Source organism: Gossypium arboreum, chromosome 10 (genome assembly GCF_025698485.1).
Source record: "Gossypium arboreum isolate Shixiya-1 chromosome 10, ASM2569848v2, whole genome shotgun sequence".
In the NCBI taxonomy this organism is placed as follows: Eukaryota; Viridiplantae; Streptophyta; class Magnoliopsida; order Malvales; family Malvaceae; genus Gossypium; species Gossypium arboreum.
This window is the reverse complement of record NC_069079.1, coordinates 112117710-112138376: the sequence shown is the minus strand read 5'-3', so window position 1 is coordinate 112138376 and position 20667 is coordinate 112117710. Positions and strand designations below refer to the sequence as shown.

The window sequence follows — 20667 nt, the reverse complement described above, 5'->3', positions numbered from 1 at the left end:
GCATGTTCCATACTATAAAAAGTTGGAATCAAACTTAAATACCCAACCCATTCATCATATATATCTAGATAAAGAGGGATATGGGATTGAAAATGGGAATGCAAGCCTTTTATTACTCTACCAGTAATGCAGACAGATGCTTAATACAACAATGGCATGAAGGAAAGAATATATCTAGTCTCATGCTTGGTTTGTGCTGAAAGTAGATTTGATCTGTGTTTTTTTGTGGTACGTTTTCTGTTATACTAACAATATTCTGAATGGACACCGACATTCATCTCAGTGATGCGAATGATCAATATTTTCTGTTAATTGGAAAATATTTCTTTTTTCTTTTTAAAGACAAGATTGAATGAAATTTATAGTGCTTTCGGCTGCTTCTTTCTCTATGATTCAGCAAAAAAGGTTGACGTTATTATATAAAAGGGATAAAAAAAAACACTTTCTAATGACGGGACAAGTTTCAGGTTAAATTACCTTATCACTCGAACTATATTTTATTTTTAAAATATAATATTTTTAAATTTTATATTTTATATAAATTTTTGAAAATTTTAGATGATGATATGACCACTATTTTCAAAGATTAATAAAGGATCTAGATACCAATCAAAAGTAAAGAATTAAACTAACCAATCAAACCAGTTGGAAAGATGATTGAACCTTTTTTTTTTTTTCTTCAATTAAACTGATCATACAATCAAATCAAATCAGGAACTAATTCTCTAACCCATTCAACCATCCATCCAATTTAAAATCCTTGGATATAAAATTATAAAAGAATATCACATCACCACACCTTAACCAAAAAACAATTACTAAATTTTAAGATTAATGTAAACCATAAAAAGTTTAAAACCCAAATAAAAATTTTCCAAACACAAAAAGTGTTGCTTATTCCTTACAAAGACAATAAAAAATATATATGGCTTCATTGATTAGGCAACTTTTTTATTGTATAATTCTCCTCTTCGTAAAATTGAAATTTTATTTTTTATTTTTCAAATCTATGTTTCAAGTACCTTACAACTAATCTATGAAGTTTGCTACTGTGACATTTAATAGAAATACTTAATTCGTAATAACAAAATAAAACATCATAATAGAAAACTTGCATTTTAAATTTGAATAATTGCAATAAACATACAAAGAATATAAAGACACGAGCACTTTTTAACCTTATTCTTTTCTCAGTGTCTATGTAAATGCATATTTATTTTAATCAAAACCAGAAAAACAGTTGTTTTAATCTATATATTAATTGATAAAATATTCTTAAATATTTTCAACATTTTATGAAAATTTAAGATCTGCACGAATAAATGATTTCTCAAAAGGAAAAACCCATCTGCTAAGATAATAAATCTTTTAACAACAAAATATTTCAATTTATTCAATAGTTTTTGTATAAAACAAAAATCATCGTAATTTATTATAATATCAAATAAAGTTCTTAGATATACAAGCAATAATGAATACAAAACTTAATTTTATTAATAACAGAACACGCAGGAACAAACATGTTTATTTCATTTATTACATAAAACTATTTTTTAATCTATAAACTATTCTCACAATACCTTTATCTTAATAAATTTATTCATCTTTTAATATTAAATATTTATAAAGCAAATTAGTAACATAAAAGAATCACCACCTCTGCATAACTCAACATTTAAGTTCATTGAGTAAAATATTTACGCCTAAAAATTCATTACAATTTACAACAAGCAAGATTTGTGGCCAACCACTTAGGCTTGCAATCTAACTGATTTCGACTGAAAAAGAAAACTCAGTTTCTAATCAAACTATTTATTTATGAGATTTTAGTATTAAATTATTACCCTTAACTTATATAAACTTACAACCCTAAACCCTAAAATTTGAGACTTATAATCCTAAATCCACAAACTTCTATAACAATATTTGATTAAGCGCTCCAGCCAAGTTTTGAACAGCTAATTTCAAATCCAGCTCGAGCTCAAGCTTCTCTGTTCGAACTTGGCTTAGCTCGCCTACTCTAACCCTAATCATACTATATAAAAGCCAAGGGAGGATAGAACATTAGCAACCATCACAAAATGTACCCAAACCAAGCAATGCTTAATATTTTAAATAGCATAAAGCTCAACTATAAGGGGCGGGGCAGAGGCGTAGAGAGGGGGGTATTACTCATAAGTTTGAACAGACAATTATGTTAAATGTTTATTCATATACAAATGACTATACAAGAAATTTACCTATTTATTTATTTTTATGTATATATTTGACTTGCATCAAGAACACCTTGACAATGACAAAAGACCAAACCTGGTAGTTTTGATCAGCCTTGCTGCTGCACTGCACGAGTGATCTTCAGAAGTTCATAAATATTGCAGATTCCATATCTGTTCGCTTCCCTCTTTCATATGTTTGCTTAAACCTTCACAAAAGAGGAGATGAGAGAATACTAAATGCAGATGTCTCCACGTTTGTACATTTCAACTAAAGGAGCAAGCTATCTATCTATACACTGTTATGCTTAGCCATCAGCCTTTGGCCCAGCACTCATTGATTCTTCTTAAGGCTCCTTGCTTGCATCTCTGAAACCACTACGAGATTATCATAGCATGTCCTCCCAACCTTTAATATAACTGCAAAATGAGTGTTCCCAACCAAGCAACAGCAGAGCCTGGCATTGTGTTGGACTGGAATCCACAGGATACATCAACTCAAATCAAAACCCGCATCTGCATTTATTGCATACATCAATTTGGCTTCCAGTTGCTCTTTGCTGCACCATAAGCACACATCATATGGAAGTTAACCATAATTATTATCTATCTATCTATCTATATATATTAACATGATAATGATGAGCAGCTTTATAATCAGATTTCTGGAGGTAGTAAGCAGCCAAGATGAAGCTAGTACAGGCAAAATGACAAATGGTACACAAGAGAATGGCTAATCCCATTCTTTTGCTGGCTAATTTATCTATCACCATAAATAGCAATGCTATTTTCATGCCAAGATATTGACTTAAACTTTTTATCTCGAAGTCTTACACTATTGTAAGCTATTCAAAGAGACAAACCTTCTATATGGTGGAAGCTTTAGAAGGTTCATACAAGTAGCTGATGTTGGTAATCGGTCCAATGCTTCTTCAGAGGCACTTCCAGCAGCTCTGTAAATAAGTCCACAGCAAAATCATTAATTTCTGATTGGAAAAGGTTTTAAAGAAAAAAAAAAAGATAGTGGAAAAAAGAGAAATAAGCAGTCTCTTATAACGCTTATGTTCCTGTTAACCACCTAACTGATAAGTTTATCACATTTCGAGAGTACATTTAGTATGATTGTTACCTTTGTATGCAAAATAAAGGTTCGAGATATTTGAATCCCAGCAAAGGTCCTCGGGAACACCCAGTCACAAACCTAAAAAAAATCTCTTCTAGTTTAATCCTCTCTAAAGTTCATTATTCTTGAAGCTAACAATTGAAGTAGCCAACATGAGAACAAGCACAGATCACAGATGATGCAACTCACTTCAAAAATTTCTTTTGATTTTCCAGTGAAAAGCTTTTGAGGACTTCCCAAAACATATCAATGACATAATGCTCCTGTCAAATAAAGAAGTAAAAATAAGCTTTTGAAAGCAAATAACCCTTGATAATAATATCAGATAGGGGAACAAGTCAATTTAGTAACAATTTGCACTCCTCTCCTTTCAACTGAAATAAAATTAGGAATCAAAGCACACTCGTGGGATAATAGATCATTCTAAACCAACAAAAAAGAGATCAGGAGAAGGTAAATAACTTACGCTATGATAACCACCAGCGTAATTGGTGTGGCATCGAAGGTCATCAACATCCAAGCTATCAAGGGAACCTGAAATCAGAAGCTGAAACCAAAAATATATTTCAATGATTTATGTAAAGCTCAACATGAAGATTGTGCACTCGAGTGATAAATACTTTCAAGACCTTAAATCATCACGAAAGATGTTAAATCATAGGAAATTAGAACAATGCTTAAAGGAATTTTGGCACAAAATAATTACAAATCTAAACCAGAAACTGCAGTTCACAAGGCATAACAATTTGAAGGCTCATCATCAGGAAGACATAAGCAAAAACACACTACTTTTTTTCCCTAAGCAAAGAAAAGAATAGAGAGAAGTAATTGCCTATCAGCCTTTTGACATTTGAGAGATTAATGATTTTTGTGTCTAATTAACTCGTTCTAGCTTTTTTTATTTTCAATTTATTCTATTAAGCCCAAAAACATTTTTCCTTCTAAAAACGGTTTATGGAATTTCATTTTTTACAAAAACTTTAAGCTAATAGGTGAGACAGGCTCGAGTGACTTGAAATATAACTCACCACTAGTTATTAACCTGAAATCAAGGAAAGAAAATAGAGAACCTTTATATTTAGGTGTCTCTTTTTTTCTTTTTTTCTTTTTTTGCACTATTTACTCATTATAGTACATTTGCTTAGTAAGAGAATTAGTGACATAAGACTGACTTCAGATTAGTTTTTTTTCCTATAAATAATTAAAATTTAATGTTTGGAAACTATTTATTTTATCATAAAGTTGCATAAAAAAATATTAATTTATTCCAACATGGCAATCCACATGAACAAACTTATGTTACAGGTGGAATATCCACGTTACAGTATTGTTCTATTCAAAACTTATTTTATTTCTATTAACAAAATATTCTATGAAATATAATTGGCCCAAAAATTACAAATAAAGAGTACATTGGCAAAACCCAACCTTATAATGTGATAAAATTGCCCTTTACAACCTTAATTTTTTTAAGAGAAGGAATTCCAGAGGATAGGCATTAAAGACCTCAAGTAAGATTAGGATACTATATTGACCACAAAGTAAGCACAAGCTGTGAGATTTGAAGTAGAAGATAATACCTGCAATTCATGTTCATTGAACATATCAATCCAATCTTTCTGCATAAGCTGCTGAAATCCCCTAAGGAAATGAGAACTTTGCTGACGTATCTGCAACGATGCCATCTCATTGTGTCACCATCATGAAAATTAAAATACAGATGCATTGAACTATTTTGGAATGAAGGTTCACACTACCTGAAAATTCAAACGGTGGTTAGATACAAGGTGAATAAATGTGATCACATTCTCATTTGTAACACGTATGTTTTTGCCTCCTGGAAGCAGCTCTTCTTCTGTTTGTTCGCCATATTCATTATTCACAATTACAAAGTAGAGCTCCAACCCTGATATGTCCCCTTTATAATGCTGAAAGTCACAGCAAAGAAGGTGGGATAAATAAGAAGGCCACATGTAGACCACGTGAAAGTATGACTATGAGAAATAAAGTCAAATATTTTTCCATTAAATATGAAAGAAAGAAAAAGGGAAATGGAGAAGAAAGAATCACCTTTAAGAAAATAAGGTGGCGATATAATTCTGGATCCAAAGAAGGCAAGTCATTTAAATAATTGTACCTAATCAGCGATAGGAGAATATGCATTTATTAGTATCTCTAGCATACAATCGAAATAAATGCCATCCAGAGAGGAGGAAACCATTCAAAGCATTACTTTTGTTTCAATTTGCTCAAGAAGAATGTCGCAAATGGCATATCCACAAGAATCCCTTCAAACATGGCCTAAAAGGAAGGTGACATTAAGCCTCATCAATAAACCCTATAGACACAGATTAGGCTCTGTAATATGATGACATACCTTTGCAAGTAGTGTTCCCAAGAAATGGAAAAATTGGAGATGCTGTTCATGTATCATCCCAGATCCAGGATTTGGATATAGGAGGTGATCAGCTGTTCCCTAGGTAAGAATGCCAAGTATGTCAAGAAACATGTGTTATTATACATAACAAGCGAGACAAATAACATATACAACAAAATGGATCTCTACTGGTGAGAACCAAATTTGACTTTAAATGAATAAAAAGAGAGGATTATGAGCTTTCCATAACAGCCATACTAGTCTGTTTGGATTCCATGATTCCTCCTACATTTTATACCAACTTCAGATTTCAATAAGTGTTAAATCCATCTTTATCATTGAAATATCCCATTGAGAGAGCATCACTCTCTTGGTTTACAAATCAAGCCAAGCACATTATTATTCGAAAATAAATAAAAACAACGATTATGAAAATCTGAGTATTCTTCATCTTTCCCTTGTTCAGAAAGAATTGCATACTGATGTTCTCCCTCAACCTGCTCAACCCCAAAGAAGCATACCATCTTAAATCCTACCAATACCATCATAGAAGAAAAGTAAGGATGACACTACTGGCATCTTTACCATGATTGAAATTAAAAGTAAAAAATACATGGATAACGTCCTAACTCCCAACCAGCTTATTAAGAAACCACTCACGCATATGGAAAGAAGATACCAATTAAGCATTAGCAGAGATTGACAACCTTAAATAACCCATATTGCACATCAAATGCAGCCCGAGTAATATTCTCCATAAAATCTTTGAAAATTCCACCACCATCAATGCCAGCCTCCTCCACCCCAAACTCATTGACAAATGTTACTCGAATCTGTAGGTAAGCAAATAAAAATGATTATATCATTCTTGACAGTTTCAAGAGGGAACACAAGACTTGCGTAACATATACCAGTCCTCTAAGATCCTCCTCAGACAATTGACTCATCTGATTATAAGCATCTTCTAAAATATGATCCCTTCGAATTCTGAATCGGTTCCTGGTAAAAACTCCATGAGCCCCATGTCTCTGCCTAACTGATGCTAGTTGAGACTGGTAGGTGGAGTTATAGAATCAAGATATAAAGCAAAGCAAATAGTAAATTAAATATCAGTGAAAAAGAATCCAAATGTTAGCCTAATTTTCCAGGCAACTCCCAACCTCCCAATCCAATGAATTCAGATAAAGATAGTCATGTCAACTGCTTGTTATTCAAGATCCAGCAGTTTCCAACTAAAGGATCAGAAGCAAAATTTGCTAGTTACTCACAGTGAATATTTTAACTCTGCTGGTGAATGGAATCAAAAAAGGTGCTTGCTTCAATATGTCATGTGCTTTGCTGCCTTCCACCGCAGCCTACCAGGAATAATTGAGATCAGAACAAACATGCTGCATAGAAAAATATCAATACTTGGAAAACGGCAATGGAGATTCTATTACCTGAGAAATAAAAAAGTCATTTACACCATCAGCATGAAAGTCACTGGGCGGAGTAAATTGCCGCCGGTTATTCCAATCTTGCAACTGTAAGACCCATTTAAGAAAAAATCAGAAAGGCGAAAAGAGAATAATGTTTTCCTGCATGCCATTATCCTCAAGAAACATTGTTTTTATATTTATAGAGCACAAGCGAGATAAAGTGTAATATCACACACAAGACAAATAGCCAACATATGTGTGTAATATTACACACAGGCGTCTACCTGGGATAGGAGCTCTGAGACCACAGTACCAACCCTATTTTGAATAGTTTCAACAAGTTGCCTCTTATGAGCAGAAGTATTGGAGATAGATTTCCCATAGGTAGGGTGAACAGAAGGAATCACCCATAGGAGCTGCCATAACGCCTTTACATAATAAAACAGAAGTATTGAAGCATATCAATAGGTAATGTCCTTAATCTAAAGAAAGTCCAGCAAATACAAAATGTTTTTCAGAATGAAAAGAAAAAACTGCTTCACAGTCTAAGTAATAGTCTCATCAACTACAGTTTTACAAAATGAAACACCTGTCTCAGAATGACAATTAGGCATCTGACATCCTTCAAAGACAATGGCTTCTCCTGCTCATAAAACTCCTCATTATCAACTATCATAAGCATGTGCCTAATCATCAACCACCAAGAAGCAAGACTATTCAGTCATCAATTTGAAAACACCATTCAAAATTTTAAGAACAAAAACGAGTTAAGGTTGAAAAGAAAAAGGAACAGGAAGTGCATAACATCTTTCAGCCAGAAATCAACCAATCATCTTACTTATACACTGGACAGAAAACAGCCAGAGGTAGCAGCCAACCAGGTGCATCTCCCAAGAGATATGAAAAACGCTCAGGCAAGGGTGACCACTTTTGATTATGATGACATCGCTTAATAAAATTCCAAAGCACTGGAACAAGTTCAGTTCTATAGGCCAGTACGGTCATGATTCTCTCTAGAGGTAAAGTATTGAAAGTAACATGCAGAAAAGCACAAGCAGCAGTAATGGCTGCCACCTCCTTATCATCTGGTCCTTCATTATGTGGATCACAGGCAGCGGAAATCCCTCCAAACAACACATTAGTCTGCTCAGATGAATCAAATTTTGAACCCTTTCTTTGATATTGAAAATAAAAAAACTAAATTCATGAGGATAGCCAAAGTCATTTTCATACTAAGAGTCAAGACTGCTTACCAATTGCAGCAGAAAGCGTGAATCAATAGCATTAGTTATCTGCTGCTCCAAATTACTATCCAAAACTATTTCCTCTATTTCATCACCTATGATCATATCATCCTCTGCAACTGTAGGACCTGAAGCCAATACTTATGCATGAGAATTTTGATGAACCAATTAAAAGAAGAATTGATGCGCAAAAAAAAACAGTCATTGTTTCCGTACTATAACCAAATTTACAGTTTCCATGTTGAGAATGCTTGCAAAAAGCCTACATTGGCAAAGAGGAGGAAAGAGAGAGAAAGGTAGCATATCAAGAGGCAAGGCATACTTTCTCTGCTTGATGATTTTATAGGAGGAAGAGCATCCAACAAGAAAGTTGTAACAGCTGCAAGGTCCATGGCCTGCTCGAAATATAAAAATAATGAAAAAAAAAAAAACAAAACTACCTTCAAAACCTAATTACATTAAAAACTGAAATTTTTAACACAAGATGCAGTTTCGATGCAAGCATAAGAGTAGACAACAACACTCAATGCAAGCATAAGCACAGCTTTAGTGGAAATACTAAAACAAAGATTTGAAAGAATTATTAGAATGGAAGCTACTTGGCTCCAATATCTCAACTATGTACTTGCATTTACAGCTGCACATATTCATTGCTTCAGCACATTAAAAGGAAAATATTTTTCTACATGTAGGACCATTTAGCTAATGATATACAGAAAAGCTCGTAGCAGAAAACCATATAGTACCATTAACAAAAGTCATCTTCCTACCATTTCAAATGAGCAGTCAGGCTGAGAAAAAGCAGCACCTGCTGTTTCTAAAATATTACCAAGGAGGCAGGCATAAACAGGAAACTTATTTGATATATCAGTGGGAAGTAAACTAGCGTGGTTTTGCACACACAAGACCATCTTATTAGTGTAGTGCAGAGTTAATCTCCAAGAAGCAAAAACCTACATAGAGAAACATCATAAAATTATAATCTGCAACAAATATAAAATGAAAACAAAAAATTATGTTGCAACAAAAAAATTGCTATGAAAAAAGATTTGGGTGCTTTGCAACACTAAAAAGGAAAGGAAAAAAAAAGGTAGTTTCTGAAAAGATAAAGTAGAAACAACCAAGTAGAAGACAAAGAATATGCTTCGAAGTTTTCAATGCAACATACTACCAATACCAAGATCCAATTAGGCTCAAAAAACCTACTTCTAAAGTCCCAAACAAGTAAGAAGAATTTTACCACTTTTAAGTATGGAAAAAGTTGCCATATGAAAGGGATTGTAAGAATCTGGGATGAGAAACTCCACTGTGAATCCACATTTGAGCAAATACATGTGCTCTGACCAACATGAGAAATCATAAGAGCAAGCACACGCTCCAATGTATATATTTTCCCAAAAGAACCTCCAGCACTTATATTTTCCTTCACCACAAAATTAAGCTAGTATCAGGAAAGAAGGCAATTACTAATTACAGATTTTAAGATGCGCAACTATGGAGATAGGGATATCAAAATGGCTACAAAAATAATACATCCAAAAGGAAGAAAACAAAACCTAAAAACAGGGAGGCAGAAAAATGTACCTTTACCATTAGAATAACTTCTCTAAACAGAGAGAATACATTTCTTTGCATGAGATAACCAACTGCCTTACATGCCCAAGGCAGTTTAGGATCCAAAAACAAAAGCAATGTTTGAAGCAAGATGGTTGTTGATGCAGTGGCCTCCTCAGGAGCCATCAACAGTTGATCTTTCAATTGTTTTCTATACAATAAAAAGTAAAGTAAAATAACCTTTAGAAACAACAAAGAGATATACAGAGAACATATGAGTATATTAAATTCCAGACAAGAGCACAAGACACCAACAATGAGAAAGGGGAGAAGAGATAGGTATGACTATACATAACATCAAGATCAGATGTTCACTTTTTCTTCTTGTTTCTGTTTCTATTCATAAACCTGAGATTCTACAGAACATATAAAGCTACTTACATAAATAAAGAGCACAAGCTACATAATGTGATGCAAAAATAAAAATGAAATATATTGTCAGATTTCAGAATATTTGAGTATATCAAATATGATTCTAAAAATATTCTATCCCTAACTTTAAGGCTGTACAGTATCCCTACAATTATTCTGTTTCCTAGCGTAAAGTTACCTTAGTTAGGCTAACTATGTGTATAAATATGTATGTAATCTCTTGTGGAAAATATAATAGAAAATATCCTATTTTTCACATGGTATCAGAGCCTGTTATTTAGCCCGATTTCTAGGATTTTTTTAGCCGATTTCTTTAGCCTGTTTTTTTTTCTGACTCCCGACCAGTCCTCAAGTCTATAGAACTTGTTCGACACAACATGACTGAAATCGCCAAGACCAAGAACACCGGGAGGGCTCGAAATTTCTGTAAACAACTCAAATCCAATGAGTGAGTTTCAGAATATCCAAGTAGCCTCTGAGCTAAATGGAAAAATTATCTGAAATGGTCCCAACTGGTTCGTACCTTCTTGAAAGGAAGAGGAAAGCTGAGTCACTTACTCGGGCGGACCTAAAGAAGGGACCCTAAGTTTGATGCTTGGGATGAACAAGACTCTATGGTAATGTCTTGGTTATGGAACTCTATGATGCCAAAAATCAGTGATACATGCATGTTTCTTAGCACATCTAAAGAAATATGGGAAGTCGTGAAGCGTGCTTATTCTAAAGTTCGAGATGCTGCTCAAATCTATGAAATCAAGACTAAGATTTCATCCACCAAGCAAGGAAGTCGATCAACCAAGGAGTATTCCAATCATTTGCAAAGTTTGTGGCAAGAGATGGATCATTACCGATGCATTCAGATGAAGTGCGGTGAAGATGCAGCACTCTGAAAAGGTTTGTTGAAAAGGATCGAATTTATGATTTTCTTGCTGGACTGAATGTTGAGTTTGATGCAGTAAAAGTTCAAATACTTGGAAAAGAGGAACTACCATCACTAAATGAAACAATTGCAATTGTTCGTGCTGAGGAAGGAAGAAGAGGAGTTATGGTGGAGAACAATCAAGTGGATAGTTCAGCCTTGGTTACTAATGCTGTAAATGAGAGGAGATTTGGCCTGGAGCAGCCAACTAGTGAAGATAATAGATAGATAGAACGTACAAAGTCTTTTAACAAGGATTCCATATGGTGCACCTACTGCAAAAAGGCTCGTCACACTAAAGACAGATGCTGGAAACTCCATGGGAAGCCACAGACAACAAACAAAAATTTTTCAGAAAAAGGTGGACAATCAAAGGGACAAGGACGAGCAAATACAGCTAGACAGCTAGATAAAAAAACAATTCTCGGAATTACCTATTGAATTCAATAAAGAAGAAATTGAGAAGTTAAAAATTTCTTGGGATCATTGGAAAAACTTCTTCAACAGTACTTGTAGTTTGGCCTTTTCGTATATCCTCCCTCAAAGTTCTAAAGTCTCAAATCTGATACCAAAAGTTCTTGGGTCATTGACTCAGAGCTACTGACCACATGACCCACTCCTCACAAAAATTTGTTTCATATACACCTTGTTCTAGTAGTAGAAAAATAACAGAGGTGATGGTTCTGTGATCACAAGGGCAGTCAAGGTGATATTGTTATAAACAAAACCTTACTCTTAAAAATGTCCTTCATGTTCCAAAATTATTTACCAATCTTTTATCCATTAAAAAATTACCAAAGACTCGATCAGTAAAGTGGTTTTCTATCACAATCGGTGACTTTTTCAGAATGTAATACGAGGAGGAGGATTGGACATGCTAAGGAAATAAATGGCCTATACTATCTTGAAGAATCCAAAGAAGAAGTTAGTGTTCTGAATTCCTTACCTTTATCTCTCATATCCGAGTCTATTAAAACCAATAAAGACCAAATTTGGCTCTATCACCTTCGCCTTGGTCACCCATCGTTTAGAGTCCTTAAAATTATGTTTCCTTCACTATTCAAAGGATTAACTGTTGAAAAATTTCATTGTGATATCTGTGAACTTGCAAAACATAAACGTACCTCTTTTCCAGTAAGCAATAAAAGAACATCCACTCCTTTTCTTGTTCATAGTGATGTTTGGGGGCCATCCACTATTTCAAATATTTCTGGAGCTCGGTGGTTTGTATCCTTTATTGATGATTGTACTCGTGTGTCTTGGATTTTTCTTTTAAAACAAAAATCCGATGTTAGGTCTGTCTTTCCAATTTTTTACAACATGATCAAAACACAATTTGGGGCCAAAATAAAAAGGTTTAGGTCAGACAATGCCAAGGATTATTTCAATCAATTCCTCTCAACATATTTTCAAGAAAGAGGCATTATACATGAGTCATCTTGTGTTAGTACACCCCAACAAAATGATGTAGCCGAAAGAAAGAATGGTCACATTTTAGCCATTACAAGAGCCCTATTGTTCCAAAAAAAGTCCCTAAACAATACTGGGGGGAGGCTGTTCTAACTGCTAGTCATTTGTCAAATAGATTGCCTACAAAGGTCCTTGAATCTCAAAGTCCTATGCAAGTTCTAGCCAAATTTTTCCCGATTTCAATACCTCCAAGAATCTTACTCCCAAAGTATTTGGTCAGGTCGCCTTTGTCCATGTTCATTCTCAAAATAGAGGAAATTTGATCCACAGGGCTATCAAGTGTGTCTTTCTTGGATATTCTTCCACTCAAAAGGGTACAAGTGCTATCATCCAGCCACAAAAAAATTTTGTAACAGTGATGTTACTTTTGTTGAACAAGAAAATTTCTTCACTCGTCCTTATCTTCGATGAGATCCTATTCACGAAGATAAGGACAAAGAATTCTTTCTTCTTGACATTCCAGCTCCTGTCCAGCAACCAAACACTCTCATTCCAGCTCTAAACACTCCCATTCCGACTCCTGTCCAGCAATCAAACACTCTCACTCAGACCTTGCCTGCTACCCAACCTGCCCAACTTGAAACAATGACCCTATACAACCTGAAATTGAGCCTAGTACACCCAAATCACCAAGAGGAATTCAGGACACTACTCGTCACATTCTTGGTTTACTCAAGGAAGAAGGCACCAGTGCAAGTTCAATCATCTTCTTCTCCTATACGACCTGAGGTAACTGCTGAACCTACTTTGAATTCTAATACTATAGATTTAGATGATTTTCCCATTGCTATTAGAAAGGGGACTAGAGCTTGTATAAAATATCCCTTGCACCTATTCATGTCTTACAAAAACTTGTCCCATAACCACAAAGCCTTTCTTACTAGCCTAAATTCTATTTCCATTCCTAAAACTGTATTCGAGGCATTAGAAGATGAGAATTGGAGAAATGCCATGAAGGTTGAAATGGAAGCTCTTGAAAAAAATAAGACATGGGACTTAGTGAAATTACCGGAAGGAAAGAAACCGGTGGGATGTCGCTGGGTGTACACAGTGAAATATAAGTCAGATGGTTCTTTGGAGAGGTACAAAGCAAGGTTGGTTGCTAAAGGGTACACTCAAATGTATGGGATAGACTATCTTGATACATTTGCCCTCATGCAAAAGATGAACACAGTAAGAGTGTTGTTGTCACTAGCTGCCAACCGAGGCTGGAAATTACAGCAATTTGACATCAAAATGCCTTTTACACGGTGACCTTGAGGAGGAAGTCTATATGGATGTTCCTCCGTGATTCGGTCCAAATACTGAGACAGGCGGTTTGCACTAAAAAGGCTTTATATGGACTAAAACAGTCCCGAGGGCTTGGTTTGGAAGATTTACCAAAGTGATGCTCAAGTTGGGGTATAAACAGAGTCAAGGAGATCATACTGCTCAGTAAAACATTCATCTTCGGGGAGCGATCGCTTTATTAATCTATGTTGATGATATTATTGTGGCTGGTGATGATCTAGAAGGAATGGAGAAGTTAAAAAATGCCTAGTAAAAGAATTCAAGTCAAAGAGCTAGGTAAGTTATAATATTTCCTTGGTATTGAAGTGGCACACTCTCGGAAGGAATATTCATATCTCAAAAAAATACATAGTTGATTTGTTGACGAAACAGCAAGTTGGGCTGTAAACCAACAGAGACACCCATAGAGGTGAACCACGACTCGGAGATGTATTAGAAGATACAGCAGTTGATAGAAGGTCATATCAAAAACTTGTGGGAAGCTTATTTACTTGTCCCATACCGCACTGGATATTGCCTATGCAGAGGTGTTGTAAGTCGGTTTATGCGCAATCCTAAGGAATCACATCTTAGTGCTGTATATCGATTCTACATTACTTAAAAGGCACGCCAGCAAAGGAATCTTATTTAAAAAGGAGAAAATTTAACCCTTGAAGCCTATACCGATGCAGATTATGCAGGATCTATAGTTGATAGAAGATCAACCTCACGTTACTGCACTTTCCTAGGAGGCAACCTTGTGACTTGGAGGAGTAAAAACAAAACGTTGTGGCTAGATCTAGTCGAAGCTGAATTTAGGGCAATGGCTCTTGGAGTTTGTAAGTTGTTATGGCTAAAGATTATATTGGAAGACTTGAAGATCAAGTGGGAAGGTCCAATGAAGTTGTATTGCGATAATAAGTCTGCTATCAATATCGCACATAATCCAGTTCAACATAATCGAACGAAGCACGTTGAGGTGGATGACATTTCATAAAGGAAAAAGCGGACAAGGGCTTAATTTGCACTCCATTTGTGTCCACCGATGAACAACTAGCGATATACTTACCAAAGGATTGTCCGGGAAGTTGTTTCAGAAATTAGTAAGCAAGTCGAGAATGGATGATATCCACTTCCCAGCTTGAGGGGAGTGTCGATTTCAGAATATTTGAGTATATCAAATATGATTCTAAAATATTCTATCCCTAACTTTAAGGCTGTACAGTATCCCTACAATTATTCTGTTTACTAGCGTAAAGTTACCTTAGTTAGGCTAACTATGTGTATAAATATGTATGTAATCTCTTGTGGAAAATATAATAGAAAATATCCTGTTTTTCACATATATAACTAAACCAGCAGACAAAGAAAGATTTGAGGCACTAACCTGTTCTGATGTATAGCCTGAATACAAGCAAATGAGAGCCGCTTCAGTCTGTAGGCAACTAAAGAATGACTGGGTGAATAGTCCATACCTGCAAAGAGTCCAACGGTATCCCCTGTTTGCACATATATTGAAAAGTTAGGGAAAGAAAGAAGGATAACAATACCAATAATATACAGAACACAAAAAAGACTCGCACACACACTCACACACTGAAAATTATACATGATAAAATATGGAAGAAGGGATCCTGATAAGAATACCGCTATCTCGAACAAAATTCTGAATTAATCGGCAAGTCTCAACAAGAACTGAAAAATCATTTAAATTGTGGGCATCAAAGAAGAAAATTAGCTGGCGGAGAAACTCTGAGTCTGGACCAAAACAATGCCTGTTTAACAGAGAAAATCTGAACTAAATCAGAAAATCACATGATAGACCAAGTAAATTAGAAAGCACTGAAACAGACTAAAAATATAGTATATGAATTCACTGTATATGTTAAACAGAATTCTCATTAACCTGGAAAGAGCTTAAAGACACTAAGGATGGAAAAGAGTGAAGATGGAAATTTGTTAATCAAAGGGTTAATATTCATAAATAGTTTACTACTTTGTAGTTTAACCATTAGATTAACAAATTTTCCATCATCGCTTCTTTCCATCATACCAAGCAAATCCTAAAGAGTCCAGATTTACCTATCTACATTTTGGCAGTGCTTTCCATAGGTTTGGTAGAAGTGCTCTCGGACCTTGGCATGTTCAGCTTCCACAACCTTTCTCCCTCTGAAGTATTTCTGTAGCTAGTAATTAGTCAACACTTTGCAAATGAAGGCCGACAAGTTCTTAAAGATAAATCCAGGTAACCAATTTTTCCGCAGAAATTGCCTAATAGAAAGATATAGCTAAAAGATTTTCATATACCACCTTAGCCAGAAAACCCAAAAACATGCCAAACACAAGGCCACAGCAAATTAATAGCTCAAAATAAACAGCGTACCGCTGTGATTTAAACAAAACTTATTTATTGCATCACCTTGCTAGATTGGAGGATAGTTCAACAAGTTAATAATGTAAAGACCATTTGGTTTAGTTGGACTATTTAAACATGATTGACTTAAAACAATTCAAACTTATGTTTGAGTATAATAAGTTTGAATTTAGAAAAATAAAATCATATTGGAGTATAAGTTCTTTGAGGTGTTCAAAAATGAAGGAAAACCATCCACCTATTAAGGAGCAAAAGCAAATTTTAGATATTCATCTTCTAGTCAATCAAAATAACAAAACCATTTTTCTTCAACATATTATAGAATATTTTTAGTACATGTTAAAGCGCATATTTTCCCAAGTAAAACTTGATGATTACCGTATTCCTTCTTTCAACAACCAACAACATCAATTAAGGTTCCTATTTCCATTCAAATACCAAACATACATCCAATGCCTTGGTATTGAATCCGTTTCCGTATATAATCCAGTTACACAGAATCATATGAGTTAATTCTATTATTTGCTCATTACATTCTAGAGCCTAATGATTACATCCACCTACAATTAAGCCCCAAAGTTACATCATCTACAGCATGACAGAAGAACCTGTGCATAATAGTAAAGCAGTGCAACATATCCAATGTAACCAGTTCTTTCCCACACCCAACAAACCTACAAAATCTATAAAAAAAACTTGAAGTATTGTTACTCGAAGTTGTTCATTGCTACTTGTATTAAAATTAAACACGCATGGAAAAGTTTTCAAGAAATTAAATAACTCAATGCAAACAAAGTTGTTCAATTATAAAATCGAAAGCAACGGATTAACTCAAAATGAGAACAAAAGCAAACCTGAATCGTGAGAGCTGCGGAATTCTGGCGACGCAACCAGAGGCGGCGATTCCGCTCCAATCGCGTTTGTTCTAGAAGTTTCTGCCTATCTCTCTCCTTTGAGCTCCGACCACCCAAATCAACTCGCTTCCGACTGGTCGGATCACCGGTGAAGAACATTCTCGAACCTGACCGCCTTCACTAAAAAACCTAAATCAGGTAACCAGCCAATACCCTTCCAAAGGTTTTTCCTTGATTGGATCAATGAAGAGTTGCCCTAAAAATGTTCTCAGTGTGGAATTCAAATAAGGGATGGGGAAGGTAATAACTAAAAATAAAGAGAGACGTTTGGTGTTTGGGTGGAAAGAAAATTGGAGAAACTGAATTAAATATAAAGTGAGAAAGAAAGGAAGCAAATCTTTTGATTCTTTGGGCTGCGAAGTGGGAAAGTTAAAACCAAATCTCATTAAATTAAAATTAAAATTAAAATGATTACAACAAGTACTGGTGTTATCATACAACGTCGACACCCACTACGTCCAAAAACCCATGAAAGCCACCGTCTTGTTTTTCAATCAAACGTGATTCTTCCAAAAAAAAAAGCGATTCATGACATTATTATTATATGATGAAAACTATTTTCATTTATTTGGTTAACCTGAACACTTTTTTAATAATATCAAGATCACTAATCAACTTAGTTTTATTTTAATATTTTTCATTAACCTTTATCATTAACATAAATATTTAATAATAATATTTTCATTATTATTCTCTAATTTTCTTGCATATAATATGTAAATATTTATATATTCTAAATATAATAACTTTTGTATAAAAATGATGTGTTGGGATTTGAGATATGCATTTGACTCGAAAATAATTTTGTAACTTTTTCTCTTTAGAAAAAACCCTAGGTGTTCAATTTTCTCAAACTAAATATTAACTTTGTTGGTGATGGAATCAACTTTCAGGTTAGTTACTAGTCACAGCTTATTCTCTTTTTTTTTCTCTTTGGTTTTTCATTTCAGTCTACGTTATCATGATTTTTGTTTTGTCCAGTCTGTTTTCTCTAAAAGTAGTGGTGGTTTTAATTTTAATTTTTAGTTTCTAATTGAAATATAAATAAATATGTTGTCTTATCCAAGAAATCACACATAGTAAACTGGCTTTGGTAAACATTTATTGTTGGGTGCAACAAGGGTAAAATTTGTAAAGTTCAATGTACTCTGAAAGGGCGTGAACTGGCATTTAAACATTTTGGGAAAAAATATAACAATAAAAATTGACATAATTTTCTGTAGGTTATATATTTACTTATATGGCTTTCTTGATTGCCTTTACATCAGGCAAATTTGATTAATTCCTTATGTTATGCGTTGTATCTGCGATAATATCGTCTCTTTCAATGGATAAAGGGGCTAGTCCAAAGTCTCGATAGTTAGCTCTTGATCTTCTGATCAAAAAGCAGTGTCGATGAAGACGTGTGGGTGCACTATTTCGTGGTGAGGATTGTAACTTTCCATGAATTTTCCATTTCTCACTCAACGACGAAACTTTACTTATTTCTTTTTTTGAGGATCAGCAAATCAAATGATATTTTTGTTCCAATTTTTGCTTCTTCTTCTCCCTATGAATCAAACTTTTATTTACCAATGGTTCAATTCCTATTATTATCAATGATACAAGTCAGATCCTAGATGTAGAAATAAAAAGGGGTATACCCCCTTCTCCATCGAAAGAAATGATATTATCGCAGATACAACGCATAACATATGGAACTAACCAAATTTACCCGATGTAGAGGCAATCAAGAAAGCCGCATAAGTAAATATATAACCTACAAAAAAGTGGGTTAATCCAACCAATCTTGCCTACACAATAGAAAGGGCCACAAGTTTATCTCTCCATCGAATCAAATTGGTTAAAGGTGTGCGTTCATGAGCCCATGCTAAAGTTTCAATCAATTCTTGCCAATATCCGCACCAAGAAATTAAGAACATAAATCCGGTAGCCCAAACAAGATGTCCAAATAAGAACATTCGCACCGAGACTGATAAACTATTCATACCAAATGGGTTATACCCATTGATAAGTTGTGTAAAGTTTAACCATGGATAATCTCTTAACCATCCCATCAAATAAGTGCAAGATTCATTAAACTGTGAGACGTTACTCTACCATAATGTGATTTATAGGGATTCGATCTTAATTGCTTATCTCCACTACCTTAACTTACCACTAAAGAGTTCTCAAATTCACTAATTTGAAACCTTTAAAGGACAAGGTTTAACTTTTACAACACTATCTTTTTAATAGGCAAGCTACAACCACTTCCCTTGAGGTTATCTACCCAAAACCTTAAGTAAACCCTCACAATTTTGAGAAATGAGTAATCAAAGAAAAATTTTCTTTAAAAGGTTGATTTACAACAATCAAGCTCACTCAATTGAATTTACAACACTTCAAAATTGAAAGACAATAGAATCTCGAGTGTGTATAAGAAAAGCACAAGAATAATAGTTGAAAGATTGGATTTTTGTACAATAGACTTTATGAACTTGTTTCTTGTGTTCATGTTGGAGTCCTTGAACCATATTTATACTCTATAACAAGCTTGGGGACGTTTGGAGTCGTTATCCATAAATTGGAGTCGTTGAAATTTGAATTTTTGCATTAATTACAAACTGCAAAGGACTTGTATCGATACAACTATTTTGGTATCGATACAAACGCTTGAAAAGTATAGTCATTGGAGCCTACGGTATTGCCACAACTATGCTTGTATCGCTACAAGTTCTAGGAAAAGTTGAGAGAGTTTACTATAGAACTTGTTGCAATACAACTCCTCTAACTCCCTTTAGGTATCGATTCAATTCTAGTATACCGATACAACCGACCCTTTGTTGCAATACAACTCCCTTAGGATCATAAGGTTGATTATTATCTACCTTATGCCGATACATAAGAAATATTTTATGAGGATATTTTTCAAAGTGTTTTGAAAGTTTTAACTCATAAGAAATATTTTAAGACAAATTGGATCATTTTATGAGTTTGAAATCACTTTAAATTAATTTTCTAAGATTTTTCCATGAATTTTGCAAATTTGATTAAAGGAGATTTTTAAGTTAATTTAGTTATATCAAAACATTTGAAAACCAAGGCTAGTAAAACTAGCTCGCTATCATGCTTTCATATAAAGACCATCAATAAAGGCTATGAGTTTTGTTTGGTAACTCTTTCCCACTCAATCTTTTAAAAATATGCAATATTTTTAATTAAGGGTTTATATGTATTGTCAAATGTAGATAAATTTGAATGGCATCTTCCTTAGTCTACATGATATGTTATCAAACATATATGGCATGCTTATTTGATTATCATCCATTAATCATTCATCTATAAATGCTAATAATAAAACTAATAAATGAAATGATT

General features: G+C 34.3%; 1 protein-coding gene across 4 annotated transcripts; it reads right to left on the bottom strand.

The window, feature by feature from the left end:
• Positions 1 to 2054: 2054 nt before the first annotated feature.
• LOC108489253 (E3 ubiquitin-protein ligase UPL6-like) lies at positions 2055 to 17872 on the bottom strand. 4 transcript variants are annotated; one of them, XR_008272911.1, is made up of 27 exons: positions 17248 to 17869; positions 16102 to 16199; positions 15667 to 15794; positions 15407 to 15518; positions 9960 to 10140; positions 9616 to 9798; positions 9146 to 9328; positions 8698 to 8770; positions 8385 to 8503; positions 7970 to 8274; positions 7721 to 7817; positions 7416 to 7559; positions 7153 to 7236; positions 6982 to 7068; positions 6625 to 6765; positions 6421 to 6546; positions 5714 to 5812; positions 5570 to 5637; positions 5407 to 5473; positions 5094 to 5264; positions 4917 to 5006; positions 3803 to 3883; positions 3526 to 3599; positions 3343 to 3414; positions 3077 to 3166; positions 2512 to 2773; positions 2055 to 2422 (listed from the first exon to the last, which is right to left on the bottom strand). XR_008272911.1 is itself a non-coding variant. In XM_017793651.2 (26 exons), exons 1-26 carry the CDS (start codon positions 17404 to 17406, stop codon positions 2707 to 2709), a joined length of 3099 nt encoding a protein of 1032 aa, XP_017649140.1. In that variant the 5' UTR covers positions 17407 to 17872; the 3' UTR covers positions 2055 to 2706. The 4 variants fall into 4 exon arrangements, 3 of the variants coding, with proteins under 3 accessions (XP_017649140.1, XP_052876690.1, XP_052876689.1); XM_017793651.2 differs by having other exon boundaries at positions 2055 to 2773; positions 17248 to 17872; XM_053020730.1 differs by having other exon boundaries at positions 2055 to 2773; positions 16102 to 16290; positions 17248 to 17386.
• Positions 17873 to 20667: the final 2795 nt, after the last annotated feature.